Consider the following 19,265-nt stretch of genomic DNA (forward strand, 5'->3'; position numbering starts at 1 on the left):
CTGCTGTATCTTCAGCCCCCTCAATTGATGCTTACTTCTTTCTTTCATTGGCGAGTTTCAGGAAGCCCAGGAAACCTATAGAGACAAGGTTAAACTCCAAAACCCATGTTAATATTGCTGCAATTAACATGTTAGCATATTGAAATTGACAACCCGCCTTTCCATGCGCAGCCTACTGTGATGCAGTTAAATGTAGAAGTCAGTGGGTTGCAGCTGGCTTCCCAATGCCGTCACATTTTTCTGGGATTTCACCCTCCACGTGAACTGAAACCCATGCGCTCAGTCTCGTCAAAATTGCCCCCATTTTTTCTCAATATTTTCTTGAAAATGACTTTGTTCCCTGGTATGACTGTGGCGGCTCTGAAACGTGCACAACAGCCAAAGCAAAGAACATAGAAATCAGATGAATGATAGCAGTCTCAATGCTTCTCACTTGGTACAGCTGTTAAAATTTAAATATTTAAACTTTAAGCCGTGACTTGAATTTTGGAGTGGGGTTCCCCTACACAGCCAGTAGGTGGACCACAATCCTGAGGCCTACCTCCCTTTCATCCGTCATGTTCCTGGACCACAGGAGCTTCTCTTTGCCAGATTTTCCATGCTTGCCTTCCCCATGGTAATCTGTTGTAACCAGTTACATCACCTCTAGTCCCATCTATGTTTCTGTACTTCTCGTTATCACCTCCTTTTGCCTTGCACCATCATCACTTTTGTAATTTAATCACTCCTGCCCTCTACCCTATCCCAGACTCTCTTTTTTTTTTTCCTGCCCCTTTTCTCTAGCTCTGTACTGGCTTCAAAGCAGTTTATCTCTACATCTTGCAGTTCTGATGAAAGATCATTGACCTGTAATGTGAACTCTGTCTGTCTCCACAGACGCTGCTTGACCTGCTGAGTGTTTCCAGGATTTTTTGTTTCTATTTCTCTTATGCAGTCAATGTTCTGTTGACAAACATGCGGTAACAATTTTGCTAGGGCAGGACCGGTGGTGGGGAATGAGGGGAGGAGATGGGAAGAGAATTTTTTTGATCGCAGCAGGCAGAGTTAAATAGCAAAATAGTGAATATTCTGGAGTTCTGTTTGATTATATTTGAGGATCAGGCATTGGTTATAGTGAACTTTCCATCAGGTAGTTAAGCAGGTGAGTTGGATTCTATAACAGTAAATTGCATCTGGCCTGCCAAAGAGTGTGTTTGATAGTTCATGGTCCTTTTACATTCCATGTTTTCTTGTGTTCTATAAGCAGGAAAATTAATATGCCAGTTAATAATTGAGAATAAACATTTTTAATAATTTAATCAGCAAAACGCTTTCAATAGTTTCCATTGTCAGTAAACCTCTCTGTTTAAATCTTCCCTCAGTTCCAGAACTGTAGTCTTCAGTTGAGAACTAAATGAAGTAGCAACACAGTAAGTGAAGAATTACTGATTGAATCAATTCTAATTTTTTTTTAGGTTGGACAAGTCCAGTCCGAGTGACACCATCACCGCACCAAGTTCCTGATTCTCTCAAAACTCATAATTTTAACTTCAATGTGGATCCTTCAGTTCAGGTATGACCAGTCAATGCAGTGTTAGAACACAGGTAATTTAATGCAAAGTTTCATTTTTTGTTTAAACTTCAATCTATAATTAATCATGCAGTTTTTAATCCTCGTGTTTTGTATTGTAAAATGTACAGTATCTGTATTGTATCATAGACTTCATATGATGCCACATCTGAAAGTGTGAGAGATGCAAGAGCAAGAAAATATATGTACACAACAGCCACCCAGAGGTAGGAAATGTCATTCTGTTTATCTATGATAAATGCTGTAGGAATTTCTCTGCCAAATTTGACATTTTATTATGTTTTACAAGATTGTGAGACTGTTTAATTTACATATATGCTTTTATTCAGGAATGTGCAGGAGTGTTATGGCAAGTTGATTTTAAAAATTCTGGTTTATGTAAATACTCTTAGCTCCTCTGCAGTTTGAAGCACAAATTATACTAATTCAGTGGATGACCTATGTGATGTGATTATTCTGTAGTATATCGCATTTCAGGCATTTCAGGAACAGGCATTTTCGGCGCAGGCTTGGAGGGCCGAATGGCCAGTTCCTGTGCTGTACTGTTCTTTGTTCTTTGTTCATACTGACCTTTTCAGTCTTCATAGGTCAGCTATCGTAAAAGGGACGATGGTAGAGTTTCCGCTCCTTTACACCAATAATATCAGCATTCTTCTTCTTTGGCCTCCTTGTCTCGAGAGACAATGGGTAAACGCCTGGAGGTGGTCAGTGGTTTGTGGAGCAGCGCCTGGAGTGGCTATAAAGGCCAATTCTAGAGTGACAGACGCTTCCACAGGTGCTGCAGATAAAATTGGTTGTCAGGGCTGTTACACAGTTGGCTCTTTCCTTGCACTTCTGTCTTTTTTCCTGCTAATTCTCTTCGACTCGCCTCGCTTTAGCCCCGCCTTTATGGTTGCCCGCCAGTTCTGGCGATCGCTGGCAACTGACTCTCACGAACCCTGCCTCTGCCAGTCATGGATGAGCTGGACGTACAGTCAACAAAATCGAAACTCAGTGATGCCATCGATTCTCTAGCCAGCGGAAAAGCCCCTGGGAAGGACGGCATTACCCCTGAAATCATCAAGAGTGCCAAGCCTGCTATACTTTCAGTTCTGCACGAACTGCTTTGCCTGTGCTGGGATGAGGGAACAGTACCACAAGACATGCGCGATGCCAATATCATCACCCTCTATAAGAACAAGGGTGACCGCGGTGACTGCAACAACTACCGTGGAATCTCCCTGCTCAGCATAGTGGGGAAGGTCTTTGCTCGTGTCGCTTTAAACAGGCTCCAGAAGCTGGCTGAGCGTGTCTATCCTGAGGCACAGTGTGGCTTTCGAGCAAAGAGATCCACCATTGACATGCTGTTCTCCCTTTGCCAGCTACAGGAGAAATGCCGTGAACAACAGATGCCCCTCTATGTTGCTTTCATTGATCTCACCAAAGCCTTTGACCTCGTCAGCAGAAGTGGTCTCTTCAGACTACTAGAAAAGATTGGATGCCCACCAAAGCTACTAAGTATCATCATCTCATTCCATGACAATATGAAAGGCACAATTCAGCATAGCAGCGCCTCATCAGACCCCTTTCCAATCCTGAGTGGCGTGAAACAGGGCTGTGTTCTCGCACCTACACTGGGATCTTATTCTCCCTGCTGCTCTCACATGCATTCAAGTCCTCAGAAGAAGGAATTTTCCTCCACTCAAGATCAGATGGCAGGTTGTTCAACCTTGCCTGTCTAAAAGCGAAGACCAAAGTACAAAAAGTCCTCATCAGGGAAGTCCTCTTTGCTGACGATGCTGCATTAACATCTCACACTGAAGAGTGTCTGCAGAATATCAGCATAATCTGGGCAGAATTGGCCAGACCAACACAAAAGATTGAGGAATTTTAAACATAAGTAAGTTATAGCTAAAATCACTTACATTTGTGTTTTCCACAAGTTTTTATGCTGGTTTAATATTAATTTTGCCAAATCAAGAAGCACCTACAAACTGGGTCACTCCCCCAGGTCGACATTGCGAGTTTCCGCTGATTGCGCTGATTAAGAATTGTGTTGATTTGCTTAGTTGCATAAGCACTACTTTAAAGCTCTTCATATCAAAAAATATTTAATTTACTAAAAAAATGACTTGTACATCAATGAAAGTGGTAAATTGTTTGTATAGTTTTTAAAAGTCATTTTCAGGGATTTTAATTCAGGTTACTCACAGGTAACGACGAGGTAGCTCCACAAGCGTCCCCATCCTCAATGATGGGGGTGCCCAGCAGATCAGTGGAAAAGTCAAGGCTGAAGCATTTGTAACCATCTTCAGCCAGAAGTGCCGAGTGGATGATCGATCTCTGCCTCCTCCTGAATTCCCCAGCATCACAGATGCCAGTTTTCAGCTATCTCGATTCACACCACGTGATATCAAGAAATGGCTGAATGCACTAGATACAGCAAAGGCAATGGGCCCTGACAACATCCCGGCTTAGTGCTGAGGACTTGTGCTCCCGAACTAGCCAAGCCCTTAGCCAAACTGTTCCAGTACGGCTATAACCCTGCTATTCGCCCAACATTGTGGAAAATTGCCCAGATTTACAGAATGGTTCCAGGAGTGAGGGATGTTAGCTACAAGGATAGGTTGGAGAAGCTGGGGTTGTTGTCCTTGGAGCAAAGGAGATTGAAGGGAGATTTGATAGAGGTGTACAAGATTATGGCAGGTTTAGATAAGGTAGACAAAAAAAGACTGTCCCCATTAGCAGTTCATATAGGGACAAGGGGACACAGATTTAAGGTTTTGGGCAAGAATGCATGTCGGCTGCGAGGAAGAACCTTTTACACAGTGAGCGTTAATGACCTGGAACTTAGTGCCTATGAGCATTGTGAAAGTGGCGATGATGAAAGATTTCAAAATGAAATTATATGGGCACTTGAGGGAAATAAAATTGCAGGGCTACGGGGATAGATTGGAGGAATGGGATTGCTCTGCATGGAGCCAGCATGGACTCCATGGGCTGAATTGCCTCCTTCTGTGCCGTAATGACTCTATGGCCAGAATTTTGTTGGCAGCTCTGATGACAGGCTTGAAAGCTGGGGAGGTGGTGGGGGAGCAACCTCGCCTTGGCCATTTGTGGGACCCCAAGGCCACAATTTCCATTTGTCCGGCAACTAATTATTTGCCGACGGGGCTCTCATCCCTTTAAAAACAGGAGCCCACACCCAGGAGGGCCGGCAGCTCTTAGTATCAGCAGCACCACCGAGAGCAGTAGCTACTGCTGGGACTGCACCAGCAGAGAGAACACCATCGATGGACACTGCCCTCGCCACCACTATGTGGGGCCCTGGGTCGCCAGGCCCAGTCAGGTAGGCCATGATATGGGATGGGGTGTGGTAGTTGGTGAGGGCAGTTGCGGGGGAGGAGGGTCTTAAGTGACTCAGTTAGCCTCCAGGTGGCAGGGATGGGCGATGGGAAGGCGACGGGCACTCCCTCACCATTTTAGGCCCCCCCACCACACCCAGCTCATCCCTAGAGGCCTGGTAAAGTCCAGCCCTGTGACTCCAGGTATGTCCTGTCAACAAAAAGCAGGACAACTCCATTCCGGCCAATTAACGCCCCATCAGTCTACTCCCTATCATCAGCAAAGTAATGGAAGATGTCATTGTCAGTGCAATTAAGCTGCACTTACTCAGCAATAACCTGCTCACCGATGCTCAGCTTGGGTTCCATCTGGGCCACTTGGCTGCAGACCTCATTATAGCCTTGGTTCAAACATGGACAAAAGAGCTGAATTCAAAAGTTGAGTTGAGAGTGGCTGCCCTTGACATCAAGGCTGCATATGACCGAGTGTGGCATCAAGGAGCCCTCGAAGGATAAAAGCAGCAGGCACATGGGGACACCACTACCTCCAAGTTCCCCTCCAAGTCACATGCCATCCTGACTTGAAAATATATCGACATCCCTTCATTTTTGGCTGGGCCAAAATCCTGGAACTCCCTCCCTAACAGCACTGTGGGATTACCTTCACAACGGTTTAAGAAGGCGGATCAACTCCACCTTCTCATGGGCAGTAAGGGATGGGCAATAAATTCTGCCCTTACCAGCAACTCCCTCATCCCATGAATGAAAAAAACCCACAGCTACCTCACACCTGGCTGCAAATGAGAAAGAAGTATTTTGGTATCTGGAGCAACATGATGGCAACAGTGGTCTTTACTTTGGACACATTTCGTTTGGGGCCCATGTGCATAACACAAGCCTAAGTTGGGAAAAGTTTCCCCCTTTGATGTTGCCCTAATAGTAATCTGACCAGTGTTTCTTCTCTTTCAAATAATGTGTACACCATGTAACATTGCATCATAAAATCTGCTTGCTGAATAATGGTGACTGATGTGCATTATGTTCCTTTGATCAGATGCGACCTGAATATTAATACAGAATAAACCTTTTCTTTTCTGGTACCTCCAGAGTTATTGTGGGTAGTCTCCGCACTCAGGGTATGACCAAAATGCCTCCAGGATCATTGCACCTGCATTGTTGGCTCCTCACAAACACCTCTTCCTTATTTCAATTATACAGCATCTTCAGAACCCTATCCTCTTTCCTTCGCTACATTCAGAAATTAAGAATATTGAAGAAAAGTATTGTCAAGGGAGAAAACCAAAAATAGAGGATTACCCCAAAAATTAAGCAAAGCATGGAAAACATTGCAACAAAGTGAACATACAAACACAAGAGTCTTTAAAAAATCTTTCTTCTCCCTTTAAGAAGCTGACTTTAGCAGACTACGTTACAGGACTCCTGTCTTGCCAGTTTTTGTGTTGTGGGCAGAACCTTGACAAAAGATGTAAAATTGTGAGGCTCCTATTAAAAGAGAATTTTATATTTAAAAGGACATTTTATATTTCAATGAGGCTGTGCACTATTCACCTCCAAATCAGAAAGCCCTGCCAGAAAATCAGACCTCATAAGTTGGTTGTCATATCCAATTTTCATGTTCAGGGTTACTGCTTGCAAGGCACCAACAGTAGTGCAGGGGGCGAACAAAATCAGGAAGTAAACTAGCATTTAGATTTTCCAATAAATGCCCCAAAATGGTTATTGTGGGGAGTTCAACAAGATATATATCTACATCCTAACATGAATTATGATATTCCATAATTGCCCTTCTCAAGGGCAATTAGGGATGGGTAACAAATGCTGGCCTTGCCAGCGATGCCTACATCCCACGAAAAATAAAAAAAATTCAAATTTTTTTGCGTATGTATATAAAATACTTACATAGTATGATAACTGAGGTTCCTTGAAGTAACTCAAGCTGGGACCTGGAATAAGCTGAGCTGGAGCACTTGCAGCCTTTCATGGAAATAATGGTCAGAATTTGCATTTCAAAGACATACAGGATTAAAGTGCTTCATGTGCAGGTGGTGATAAGAATTACATCTATGCTACTTAGACATTTTTTTAATTCATTCATTGGATGTGGGCATCGTTGTCTAGGACAGCATTTATTGCCCATCCCTAATTGCCCTTGAGAAGGAGGTGATGAGCCACCTTCTTGAACTGCTGCAATCCATGCAGGGTAGGTACACCCACAGTGCTGTTAGGAAGGAAGTTCCAGGATTTTGACCCAGCGACAGTGAAGGAACAGCGATATAGTTCCAAGTCAGGATGGTGTGTGGCTTGGGTGGAACTTGCAGGTGGTGGTGTTCCCATGCAACTGCTGGCCATGTCCTTCTAGGTGGTAGGGGTCATGGGTTTGTATGGTGCTGTCTAAGGATCCTAGGTGCGTTGCTGCAGTGCATCTTGTAGATGGTACACACTGCTGCCACTGTGCGTTGGTGGTGGAGGGAGTGAATGCTCGTGAATGGGGTGCCAATCAAGCGGGCTGCTTTGTCCTGGTTGGTGTCGAGCTTCTTGAGTGTTGGAGCTGCACCCATCCAGGCAAGTGGAGAGTATTCCATCACTCTCATGACTTGTGCCTTGTAGATGGTGGACAGGCTTTGGGGAGTCAGGAGATGAGTTACTCGCCACAGGATTCCTAGCCTCTGACCTGGCTACTCCAGTTCAGTTTCTGTTAACCCCAGAATGTTGATAGTGGAGGATTCAGCGATCGTAATGCCATTGAATGTTAAGGGGAGATGGTGAGATTCTCTCCAGTTTGAGATAGTCATAGCTTGGTACTTGTATGCCATGAATGTTACTTGCCACTTATCAGCCCAAGCCTGGATATTGTCCAGGTCTTGCTGCATTTCTACACGGACTGCTTCAGTACCTGAGGAGTCGCAAATTGTGCTGAACATTGTGCAATCATCAGCGAACATCCCCATTTCTGACTTATGATGGCCCTGGCGGAACCCAAAATGAGTGTCACTGAGCATGTTATTGCTAAGCAAGTGCTGCACTGTCGACAACATCTTCCATCACTTTACTGATGATTGAGAGTGGACTGATGGTGCGGTTATTGGCCGGGTTGGATTTGTCCTGCTTTTTGTGTGCAGGACATACCTGGGCAATTTTCCACATTGCCGGGTAGTTGCCAGTGTTGTAGCTGTACTTGAACAGCTCTTCAGTACTATTGCTGGAATGTTGTCAGGGCCCATAGCCTTTGCAGTATCCATTGCTTTCAGTTGTTTCTTGTTTTGATTACCTCAATAAATGTGATTTCAGACATCCTTCTCCTTCTTTGTTCTTCTTTGGCCTCCTTGTCTCTGGAGACAATGGGTAAGTGCCTGGAGGTGGTCAGTGGTTTGTGAAGCAGCGCCTGGAGTGGCTATAAAGGCCAATTCTAGAGTGACAGACTCTTCCACAGGTGCTGCAGATAAAATTGGTTGTTGGGTCTGTTCCACATTTGGCTCTCTCCTTGTGCTTCTGTCTTTTTTCCTGCCAACTGCTAAGTCTCTTCGACTCGCCATGCTTTAGCCCCGCCTTTATGGTTGCCCGCCAGCTCTGGCGATCACTGGCAACTGACTCCCACGACTTGTGATCAATGTTACAGGACTTCATGTCGCGTTTGCAGACGTCTTTAAAGCGGAGACATGGACGGCTGGTGGGTCTGGTACCAGTGACGAGCTCGCTGTACAATGTGTCCTTGGGGATCCTGCCATCTTCCATGCGGCTCACATGGCCAAGCCATCTCAAGTGCCGCTGGCTTTGTAGGGTGTATAGGCTGGGGATGTTGGCCGCCTCGAGGACTTCTGTGTTGGAGATACGGTCCTGCCACCTGATGCCAAGGATTCTCCGGAGGCAGCGAAGATGGAATGAATTGAGACGTCGCTCATGGCTGACGTACGTTGTCCAGGCCTCACTGCCGTAGAGCAAGGTACTGAGGACACAGGCTTGATACACTTGGACTTCTGTGTTCTGTGTCAGTGCGCCATTTTCCCACACTCTCTTGGCCAGTCTGGACATAGCAGAGGAAGCCTTTCCCATGCACTTGTTTAATTCTGCATCGGGAGACAGGTTACTGGTGATAGTTGAGCCTAGGTAGATGAACTCGTGAACCACTTCCAGAGTGTGGTTGCCGATCTTAATGGATGGGGCATTTCTGACGTCCTGTCGCATGATGTTTGTTTTCTTGAGGCTGATGGTTAGGCCAAATTCATTACAGGCAGCCGCAAACCTGTCAATGTGTCTCTGCAGACACTCTTCAGTGTGAGCTGTTAATGCAACATCGTCAGCAAAGAGGAGTTCCCTGATGAGGACTTTCCGTACTTTGTTCTTCGCTTTTAGACGGGCAAGGTTGAACAACCTGCCACCCGATCTTGTGTGAAGGAAAATTCCTTCTTCTGAAGACTTGAAAGCATGTGAGAGCAGCAGGGAGAAGAAGATCCCGAACAGTGTAGGTGCGAGAACACAGCCCTGTTTCACACCACTCAGGATTGGAAAGGGGTCTGATGAGGCGCTGCTATGCTAAATTGTGCCTTTCATGTTGTCATGGAATGAGGTGATGATACTCAGTAGCTTTGGTGGGCAACCAATCTTTTCTAGTAGTCTAAAGAGACCACGTCTGCTGACGAGGTCAAAGGCTTTGGTGAGATCAATGAAAACAACGTAGAGGGGCATCTGTTGTTCACGGCATTTCTCCTGTAGCTGGCAAAGGGAGAACAGCATGTCAATGGTGGATCTCTTTGCTCGAAAGCCACACTGTGCCTCAGGATAGACACACTCAGCCAGCTTCTGGAGCCTGTTTAAAGCGACACGAGCGAAGACTTTCCCTACTATGCTGAGCAGGGAGATTCCACGGTAGTTGTTGCAGTCACCGCGGTCACCCTTGTTCTGAGAGAGGGTGATGATATTGGCATCGCGCATGTCCTGTTGTACTGCACCCTCGTCCCAGCACAGGCAAAGCAGTTCATGCAGTGCTGAAAGTATAGCAGGCTTGGCACTCTTGATGATTTCAGGGGTAATGCCGTCCTTCCCAGGGGCTTTTCCGCTGGCTGGAGAATCAATGGCATCACTGAGTTCTGATTTTGTTGACTGTACGTCCAGCTCATCCATGACTGGCAGAGACAGGGCTGCATTGAGGGCGGTCTCAGTGACAACATTCTGCCTGGAGTACAGTTCTAGGTAGTGTTCCACCCAGCAGTCCATTTGCTTGCGTTGGTCAGTGATTGTGTCCCCTGATTTAGATTTGATGGGGGCAATCTTCTTGATGGTTGGCCCAAAAACTCTCTTAATGCCATCATACATTCCTCTGATATTTCCTGTGTCAGAGGCCAGCTGAATATGACTGCATAGGTTTTGCCAGTAGTCATTTGCGCAGCGCCTGGCTGTTCTTTGTGCAGCGCTTCTGGCAGCTTTAAGTGCTACGGATGTTAACTCGCTGGGGGCTTTCTTGTAGTTCAGCAGTGCAATGCGCTTAGCGGCTATGACAGGTTCCAGCTCTTCAATGTGAGATTGAAACCAGTCTGCATTCCGCTTCGCACGATTGCCATAGGTGGTCATTGCTGAGTCATAGATACCGTCTCTGATGTGGGCCCACTTGGTCCCTGCATCCCCTGTGGGAGTGTTTTGGAGGGCTTTTTCAAGTGAATTTAGAAACTTACGTAACAGCTGTGGATGAGACAGTCTGCTAGTGTTGATGCGCGGGTGGCCCTTCTGCTTGGAGTGATGCAGCTTCTTTGGTTTGAGGCTAACCTTGCTGCATACCAGGGAGTGGTCGGTGTTGCAGTCCGCACTGTGGAAGCTGCGTGTGATTTGAACACTGTTTAAAGAGGCTCGCCTTGTGACGATGAGGTCCAGCTGGTGCCAACGATGTGACTTTGGGTGCCTCCAAGAAACCTGGTGACAGGGTTTAGTGTGAAAGAATGAGTTGGTGATGCAGAGGTTATGATAGGTACACAACTCAAGCAGACATCCTACTCATAACATTTTTGTATAATATTTATATAGATACGTTAGCATTGATGCAGCTTCAGATTCTATTCCTTTGAAGTACATTTGTTGTACCAGAATTCGTATCAATGATAAATACACAATGAAATATTTTACAGATCTGAATTTTTTTAATCTTAGCACACCATACACATAGATCTAAAGTGTCAAACATTGAATACCTATCATTTTCAGCAGTTCAGAACTGTTGTGTTGGTTTTCGTGGGCAGTGGCGAAGAAATGGTATTTGCCGCTGACCTCGAAAAAAACTACCCACAACGATCAAGTGATCTCTGTGGTGTGAATGTCCCCTTTCTTGACATCAATTTGAATCAATTCAAGGGGATCTCCAGGCATCCAGTAGCAGTGATATCATCCAGTAGGGTAAGTAATCACATTGAAGTATTCTCACAGACTGTAAATCAAGATGCAAAAACCACTGACTCCCTTCAGTTTTACAGATAGCCAAATAAATGATTGGGACATTCACATGGAATGAATGTAGAAGCTGAAATATCATAAATTAAAATAAAATTATTTAAAAATGTTCAGTTTCTTATCATCATATGAACATACAAACATTCGAACATACAAATTTGGGAGCAGGAGTCGGCCATTCAGCCCCTCAAACCTGCTCTGGCATTTGATAAGATCGTGGCTGATCTGAATGTGGTCATAACTCCACTCTCCTGTCTGCTCCCCAGAACACTTGACTCCTTATCTATCGAGAATCTATCTAACTCAGCCTTGAATATATTATAGGGAGGAACTCAAGAAAATTACAATCACCAGGGAAGTGGTACTGAGCAAATTGTTGGAGCTACGGGCTGATAAGTCTCCGGGTCCTGATGGACTTCATCCTAGGGTCTTAAAAGAAGTGGCTAGTGAGATAGTTGATGCGTTCATTTTAATTTTCCAAATTCCCCAGATTCAGGGAAGGTTCCATTAGATTGGAAAATAGCGAATATAACTCCTTTATGCAAAAAGGGAGGGAGACAGAAAGTAGGAAACTACAGGCCAGTTAGCTTAACATCTGTCATAGGGAAAATGTTAGAAGCTATTGTTAAAGATGTTGTAGCAGGGCACTTAGAAAAATTCAAGGTAATCAGACAGTGTCAACATGGTTTTGTGAAAGGGAAATCATGTTTAATCAATTTATTGGAGTTCTTTGAAGAAGTAACATGTGTTGTGGATAAAGGGGAACCAGTGGATGTACTGTACTTAGATTTCCAGAAGGCATTTGATAAGGTGCCACATCAAAGGTTATTGTGGAAAACAAAAGCTCATGGTGTAGGGGGTAACATTTTGGCATGGATAGCTAACAGGAAACAGAGAGTAGACATAAATGGGTCATTTTCTGCTGGCAAGATGTAACGAGTGGTGTGCCACAGGATCAATGCTGGGGCCTCAACTTTTTACAATTTATTGTCAGGCAAACCCCCCACCTGCCAAGACTGAGGCACGCATTATTTTGTCACAGGAACACAAACTTAAATTTGTAAGTCCTGACTGGAAGGACATTTGCATAGTACCAGACAATGTTGAAACAATGGTGATCCAACAGTTGCTTTCCCAATACACAGAAGTGGTCAGACCAGTTTTAGTCACATGACTAACTGGCTGTTGCAGAGAATTTGAACTTCTAACAAAGGATTTGAGCAGAATGCCATGTGCTCATGGACTGAGAACATCTCTTGTCTGCCTGCCTTCATCTCTTCCCATGGAACTGAATCTTGTGAAAACACGTGAAACTCACAGAGGGAAGGGTTTCCTATGTGAACAAGGTTTTAAGGAGACTACTGGGAAGCCATTGAAGACACGTAAACTCAAAGAGAGAAAAATTCTCCTATGTGAACAAGGTTTAAAAGGAGCACTGGACCCCAACGAAACGCAAGACCATATCTTCAATCAAGGACTACAGCAAGCTTGAAGCACAGTAACAAGAGATTGCCTCAAACCGTTCTACTTATCTTTTCTTCTGCTCTTTTCTGTCCCTATTTGCATGTGTGTATCACGCGTGCATGCTAGCGTGGGCGCGTCATATATCCGTTTAAGTTTATGGTTTAATAAACTCCATCTTTCTTCTTCAAACCCAAGAAAGCCTGTTTGTGCTCATTTCTTTGCCTTATACTTGGAAAGTTATGAACAAGGATTCACAAAGGGGGAGCTCAAAACATGGTGTGTTTAAAATTAAACCCTGTTTCAATAAGACCATGTAAAGACAGCAAAAGACCCCTAGGCACATTTCTCACCTGGTCGTAACAGAGGTTGGGTGTTGAAATGAGTATCTCTCCAGGCCAGGGTGAAGTAACTTGGGATAAGTTAAAAGCACTGTCTATGGAGGAGTTGAGAAAAATGTCTGTGCAGTGTGGGATCACTGTACGTGGCAATACTAGGAAGTCTGAACTCCAAAGGCTAGTGGCCCAACATTTTTCCCTTGAATCTGAAAAGTAGAAACAGGCTTAGAAGCAGAATCCAACAGGATAGTGTTAGCAAAGATACAATTGGAACAGAGGAAACTTGAATTAGAAGACAGAGTATGAGAAAGAGAGAGAGAGAGATGGCTTCCCAAAAGGAACATGAAGAAAATGAAAGGCAGGAGAGAGAGAGAGAAAGAATATTCCGGAAAGAATGCGAAGAACGAGAGTTGAAACGTCTTGAGTTAGCTAGGGGGTGACAGAGTAACCCCAGTGAAAGCATGGCCAATATGGAGGAGCATGATTCAGGGCTAAGTACAAGATTGCTAAAACCCGCTCAATTAATTCCAAAATTCAATGAGGAAGATGTGGAAGCCTTTTTCTTGTCCTTCGAGAAACTGGCAAGGCAGCTGAAATGGCCAGATGAGACCTAGTCTCTTTTACTGCAAAGCAAACTAACTGGAAAAGCCCTTGAGGTTTCTTCCTTGCTGCCAGATGAGAGTTCATCAAATTATGAACTGACCAAAAATGCTATCCTCGGGGCATATGAATTAGCACCAGAAGCCTATCGCCAAAAGTTTAGAACCCTCAAAAAGCAAGCCAATCAAACTTATCTGGAGTTTGAAAGAAGCAAGCAGCTGGCTTTTGACCAGTGGCTGAGGGCTTTAAAAATACAACTCAGCTATGAGACTCTCAGAGAAGTAATCCTGTTAGAGGAATTTAAAAACTCTCTCCCATTCTCAATATACACTCATGTCGAGGAGCAGCGGGTTCAGGGAGCCCGCCAGCGGCCATTCTGGCCAATGAGTTTGCTTTAATTTATGTCGGTTTCCCAGGGGAGAACCTTTCCTAATCACCCCCACAAATTCGAAAAGGACAAAGGCTGGGAAGGTGATATCTGCCCAGGCAGTCCTGGAAGAGAAAGGAAAGCAGGAGACACAGGGGGGCCCCCCTCCAGCCAAAAAGGAAGATGCTGTGAGCAAGAGTGAGACCCGGAGACCTATGTGCTTCTATTGTAATAAGGCAGGGCATTTAAAAGCTGATGCTGGAAACTAAAGGGGAAACCAGTAGGATTAATCAGGGCACACCCGCTCAGTGAAGACGAGGGCCTAATGGAAAACACGGAACGGGCTGTGCTTTGACTGCAGTACGGGTACAATCCAAGAAGCTTACTACGGCCAGTGCGGGAAAAGTTAATAGGATTCCTGAAGGTTATCAGGGTTTTTTATTTGAAGGGAAAGTAACACCATATCATTTGAGTGGGGCAAGCAAGCCCATAGTGATTCTCAGGGACACAGGAGCCACCAGATCCCTTTTGCTGGGAAAAGGCCTGGCCTTTCCCCCAGAGAGTGCAGTGAACTCCAAAATGGTGGTGAATAGTATTGGAGGGCAGTGTATGTCTGCACCTGTACACTGGGTGCACCTGGAGTGTGACCTAGTTTCGGGACCGGTGACCATAGGGATTGTCCCTAGTTTGTCTGTGGACGGGGTTGACCTGCTCCTAGGTAATGATCTGGCAGGGGTGAAGGTGATAGCCCCCCACCCCCAGCAGGAGGTCAGAAAGACAGGGCAGTGGCAGGTGACAGTCTCCTGCAGAGTCCCTGAATATGTCGTGGGTCAAGCCGTGATCAAACCAGCTCCCCCAGAGGAGACTACATTGGCACTACAGGCAAATGGCCATGAGGTCTGCCTGTCCAAGACTTTCTCTGGAAAGTTAGGAGACCAGGGAATGAATTAAATGGATTTTCCCTAGGTGAAGCTCAGCGAGCTGACCCAGTATTGCGAGAGTTAGCACAGGCTGCCGAATCTGAAATTGAAGCAGAGGGAGTCCCTGATTGCTACTATTTAAAGAATGTACTGATGAGGAAATGGAGTTCTCCTCACAGACCTGAGAGCAAGGAGTGGACAGTAGTTCACCAGTTAGTGGTGCCGCAGAGATACCGGGAAGAAATATTAAGAAGGGCCCACAAGATTACAGTGGCTGTGCATGGCGGTATACGAAAGACCAAAGCCCGCATAAGACAGCAGTTTGACTTGCCAAAACTCCACAAAGATGTGGTGGAGTACTGCAGGAGTTGCCACATGTGTCGGGTTGAGGGGAAACCCCAATCTACAGTGAAACCTGTACCCCTAAGTCCTGTATTGGTGTTAGGAGGACCCTCCAGCAGAGGGCTGGTGAACTGTAAGGGACCCCCGCCGAGAACAAAAGAGGACAGGCAGGCACACGGCTGGCAAAAGTTTAGAAAGAGAAGAGGAAAAAGTGAACAAGAGGGCAGGTTAAAGGAAGTCCGGGAGGAATCCCAGATGAAAACCCCTACCAACCCAGAAAAATGTGAAAAGTTAGACCCCACATCCTCCTATGTAAGTGCAGACTCACCAGAGTTGCTAATAGCATTTACAGGAACCTGCAGTGACAAAGAGAGACCTCTAGGCAGCAGAGAAACCGTGAGAGTGATGCCTCACTTAGTCGAAGTGTCACAGGAGAATGTAGTTAAGTCTGCACAAATACCTGCAGATAGGAGTGTCCCAGAGAACAATGGGGAGAGTAACAGAGACCCCTCCTCCCCACAGTCAGAGGAAAAGGGAACCACCCATCTCCTGAAGCCAAAAGTCTTTGAAGGAATCAGGGAGTTCAGGGTAGACCCGCAACCCTACTAACTCTCCTGAGGGAAAAAGGGAGAAGTTAAAACAGCCTGGCACCCAGAACAGACCATTCTTAATGAGCTTCAAGATTGGTGAATGAATGGAAATGAATTGGTGAAATACATGGTTTCTTTCTGTGTCTTATATTTCTCTCAAACTCTGTAATGAAATGTGCCATTTTCTTCAAATTGCATTTCATTCCCCTGGGTGTGGAGGTGTCAAGCAAACCCGCCACCTGCCAAGACTGAGGCACACGTTATTTTGCCACAGGAACAAAAACGTAAAATTGCAAGCCCTAACTGGAAGGACAATTGCATAGTATCAGACAATGTTGAAACAATGGGGACCCAGCAATTGCTTTCCCAATACACAGAAGTGGTCAGACCTGTTTTAGTCACATGACTAACTGGCTGTTGCAGAGAATTTGAACTTTCAACAAAGGATTTGAACAGAATGCTATGTGCCCATGGACTGAGAGCATCTATTCTTGTCTTCCTGCCTCCTCTTTTCCCACAGACCTGAATCTTGTGAAAACACGTGAAACTCAAAGAGAGAAAGGTTTCTTACGTGAACAAGGTTTTAAGAAGACGACTGAGCCCCAATGAAATGCAAGACCGTATCTTCAATCAAGGACTACAGCGAGCTCGAGAAAGAGTAACAAGATATTGCCTCAAACTGTTCTATTTATCTTTTCTTTTGCTCTTTTCTGTCTCTATCTGCATTTTTATATCGCGTGTGCATGCTAGCGGGGGCGCATCGTATATCCGTAGGCGTGAACCGTATTAGAGCTTATGTTTAAGGTTTAATAAATTTCATCTTTCTTCTTTAAACCAAAGAAAGCCTGTTTGTGCTCATTTCTTCGACTTATACTTGGAAAGTTGTGAACAAGAATTCACAAAGGGGAAGCTCAAAACACAGTGTGTTTAAAATTAAACCCTGTTACAATAAGACCAGGTAAAGACAGCAAAAGACCCCTTGACACATTTCTAATGGTCATAACATTATATAAATGATACGGATGAAGGGTCCGAAGGCATGGTTGCTAAATTTGCTGATGACACAAAGATAGGTAGGAAAGTAAGTTGTGAAGAGGGTAGAAGGAGGCTACTAAGGGATATAGATAGGTTAGGTGAGTGAGCAAAGATGTGGCAAATGGAGTATAATGTGGGAAAATGTGAGAATGCCCATTTTAGCAGGAAGAATAAAAAAGAAACATATTATCTAAATGGTGAGAGATTTCAGAGCTCTGAGATGCAGAGGGATCTGGGTGTCCTAGTGCATGAATCGTAAAAGGTTAGTATGCAGGTACAGCAAGTAATTAGGAAAGCCAATAGAATGTTATCATTTAGTGTGAGGGGAATTGAAATCAAAAGTTATGCTTCAATTATACAGGGCATTGGTAAGACCACATCTGGAGTATTGTGTACAGTGTTGGTCTCCTTATTTAAGGAAGAATGTAAATGCGTTGGAAGCAGTTCAGAGAAGGTTTATTGGACTAATACCTGGAATGAGCAGATTGTCTTATAAGGAAAGGTTGGACAGGCTAGGCTTGTATCCACAGGAGTTTAGAAGAGTAAGAGGTGACTTGATTGAAGCCTACAAGATCCTGAGGGGTCTTGACAGGGTGAATGTGGAAAGGATGTTTCCTCTTGTGGGAGAATCTAGAACTCGGGGTCACTGTTTAACAATAAGGGGTTGCCCATTTAAGACAGAGATGAGGAGAAATGTTTTCTCTCAGAGGGTTGTAAGTCTTTGGAACTCTCTTCCTCAAAAGGTAGTGGAAGCAGAGTCTTTGAATATTTTTAAGGCAGAGGTAGATAGATTCTTGATAAGCAAGGGGGTGAAAGGTTATCTGGGGTAAAGATTTAAGGTGATTGGTAGAAGGATTAGAGGGGATATAAGGAAAATCATTTTCACCCAGAGAGTGGTGGGTATCTGGAATTCACTGCCAGGAATGGTGCTGGAGGCAGAAACCCTCAACTCATTTAAAAGGTATCTGGACATGCACCTGAAGTGCTGAAACCTACAAGGCTATGGACCAGGTGCTGGAAGGTGGGATTAGATTGGGCGGAAAATTTTTTTGGTCGGCACAGACACGACTGGCTGAATGGCCTCCTTCTGCACTGTAATTTTTCTATGGTTCTATGGTTCTGTGGGTAGTCCAGAGTGATCTGGTTGAATGATGGAGCAGGTTCGAGGGGCTGAGTGGCCTACACCTGGTCTTAATTCATATGTTTGTATGACCCAGCCTCTACTGCTCTCTGAGGAAGCAAATTCCACAGGCTAACAACCGTCTGAGAGAAAAAGACTTCTCCTCATCTCCATCTTAAATGGGAGTTTTCTTATGTTTAAACTGTGTTCCCTAGTTTTAGTCTCACCTACAAGTGGAAACATCCTTCTAACGTCTAGCCTGTCAAGTCCCCTCGGGATCTTACATGTTTCAATAAGATCTCCTCTCATTCTTCTAAACTCCAATGGGTATAGACCCAACCTGTTCAACATATCCTCATAAGTTAATCCCTTCAACGCAGGAATCAGTCGAATGAACCTTCTCTGAACTGCTTTGAATGCAATTTTATCCTTTCCTAAGTCAGGAGACCAAAACTATACACAGAACTCCAGATATGGTCTCACTAAGGCCTGTACTGCTGTAGTAAAACTTCCCTACTTTTATATTTTATTCCCCTTGCAATAAACAACAACATTCCATTTGCCTTCCTAATCACTTGCTGTCCTGCATACTAACTGTTTGTGATTCATGTATCAGGACACCTAGATCCCTCCCTACCACAGACTGCAGTCTCTCTTCATTTAAATAATATTCTGCTTTCCTGTTCTTCCTGCCAAAGTGGAATTTTCCCACATTGTACTTTACCTGCCAAATATTTGCCCACTCACTTAACCTATCTATATCCGTTTGCAGACTCTTTATGTCTTCTTCATAACGTACTCTCCTACCTATCTTTGTGTCATCGCAAATTTAGTTACCATACATTTGGTCCCTTCATCCAAGTCATTGATGTAGATTGTAAATAGTTGAGGCCCCAGCACTGATCCCTGTGCCACTCTACTGGTCACATCCTGCCAACCCTAAAGTGACCCATTTATTCCTGCTCTGCTTCCTATTAGCTGACCAATCCTCTATCCATGCTAATATGTTACCCTCAACACCATGAACACTTATTTTGTGTAGTAACCTTTGATGTGGCACCTTATCGACTGTCTTTTGGAAATCCAAGTACACCACATCTACAGGTTCCTCTTTATCCATGTTGCTTGTTACTTCCTCAAAGAACT

General features: G+C 44.7%; 1 protein-coding gene across 2 annotated transcripts in view; it reads left to right on the forward strand.

Moving 5' to 3' along the window:
- Positions 1-19,265, forward strand: part of LOC137346829 (protein SPMIP7) — a 147,697-nt gene that overhangs the window by 16,821 nt on the left and 111,611 nt on the right. For both annotated transcript variants that reach the window (XM_068010742.1, XM_068010752.1), the window contains exons 2-3: positions 1,455-1,552; positions 1,700-1,776. In XM_068010742.1, the coding sequence (XP_067866843.1) occupies positions 1,455-1,552; positions 1,700-1,776 (175 nt within the window). The remainder of the gene's footprint in view (positions 1-1,454; positions 1,553-1,699; positions 1,777-19,265) is intronic.

Source organism: Heterodontus francisci, chromosome 2 (assembly GCF_036365525.1).
Source record: "Heterodontus francisci isolate sHetFra1 chromosome 2, sHetFra1.hap1, whole genome shotgun sequence".
NCBI classification, from domain to species: domain Eukaryota; kingdom Metazoa; phylum Chordata; class Chondrichthyes; order Heterodontiformes; family Heterodontidae; genus Heterodontus; species Heterodontus francisci.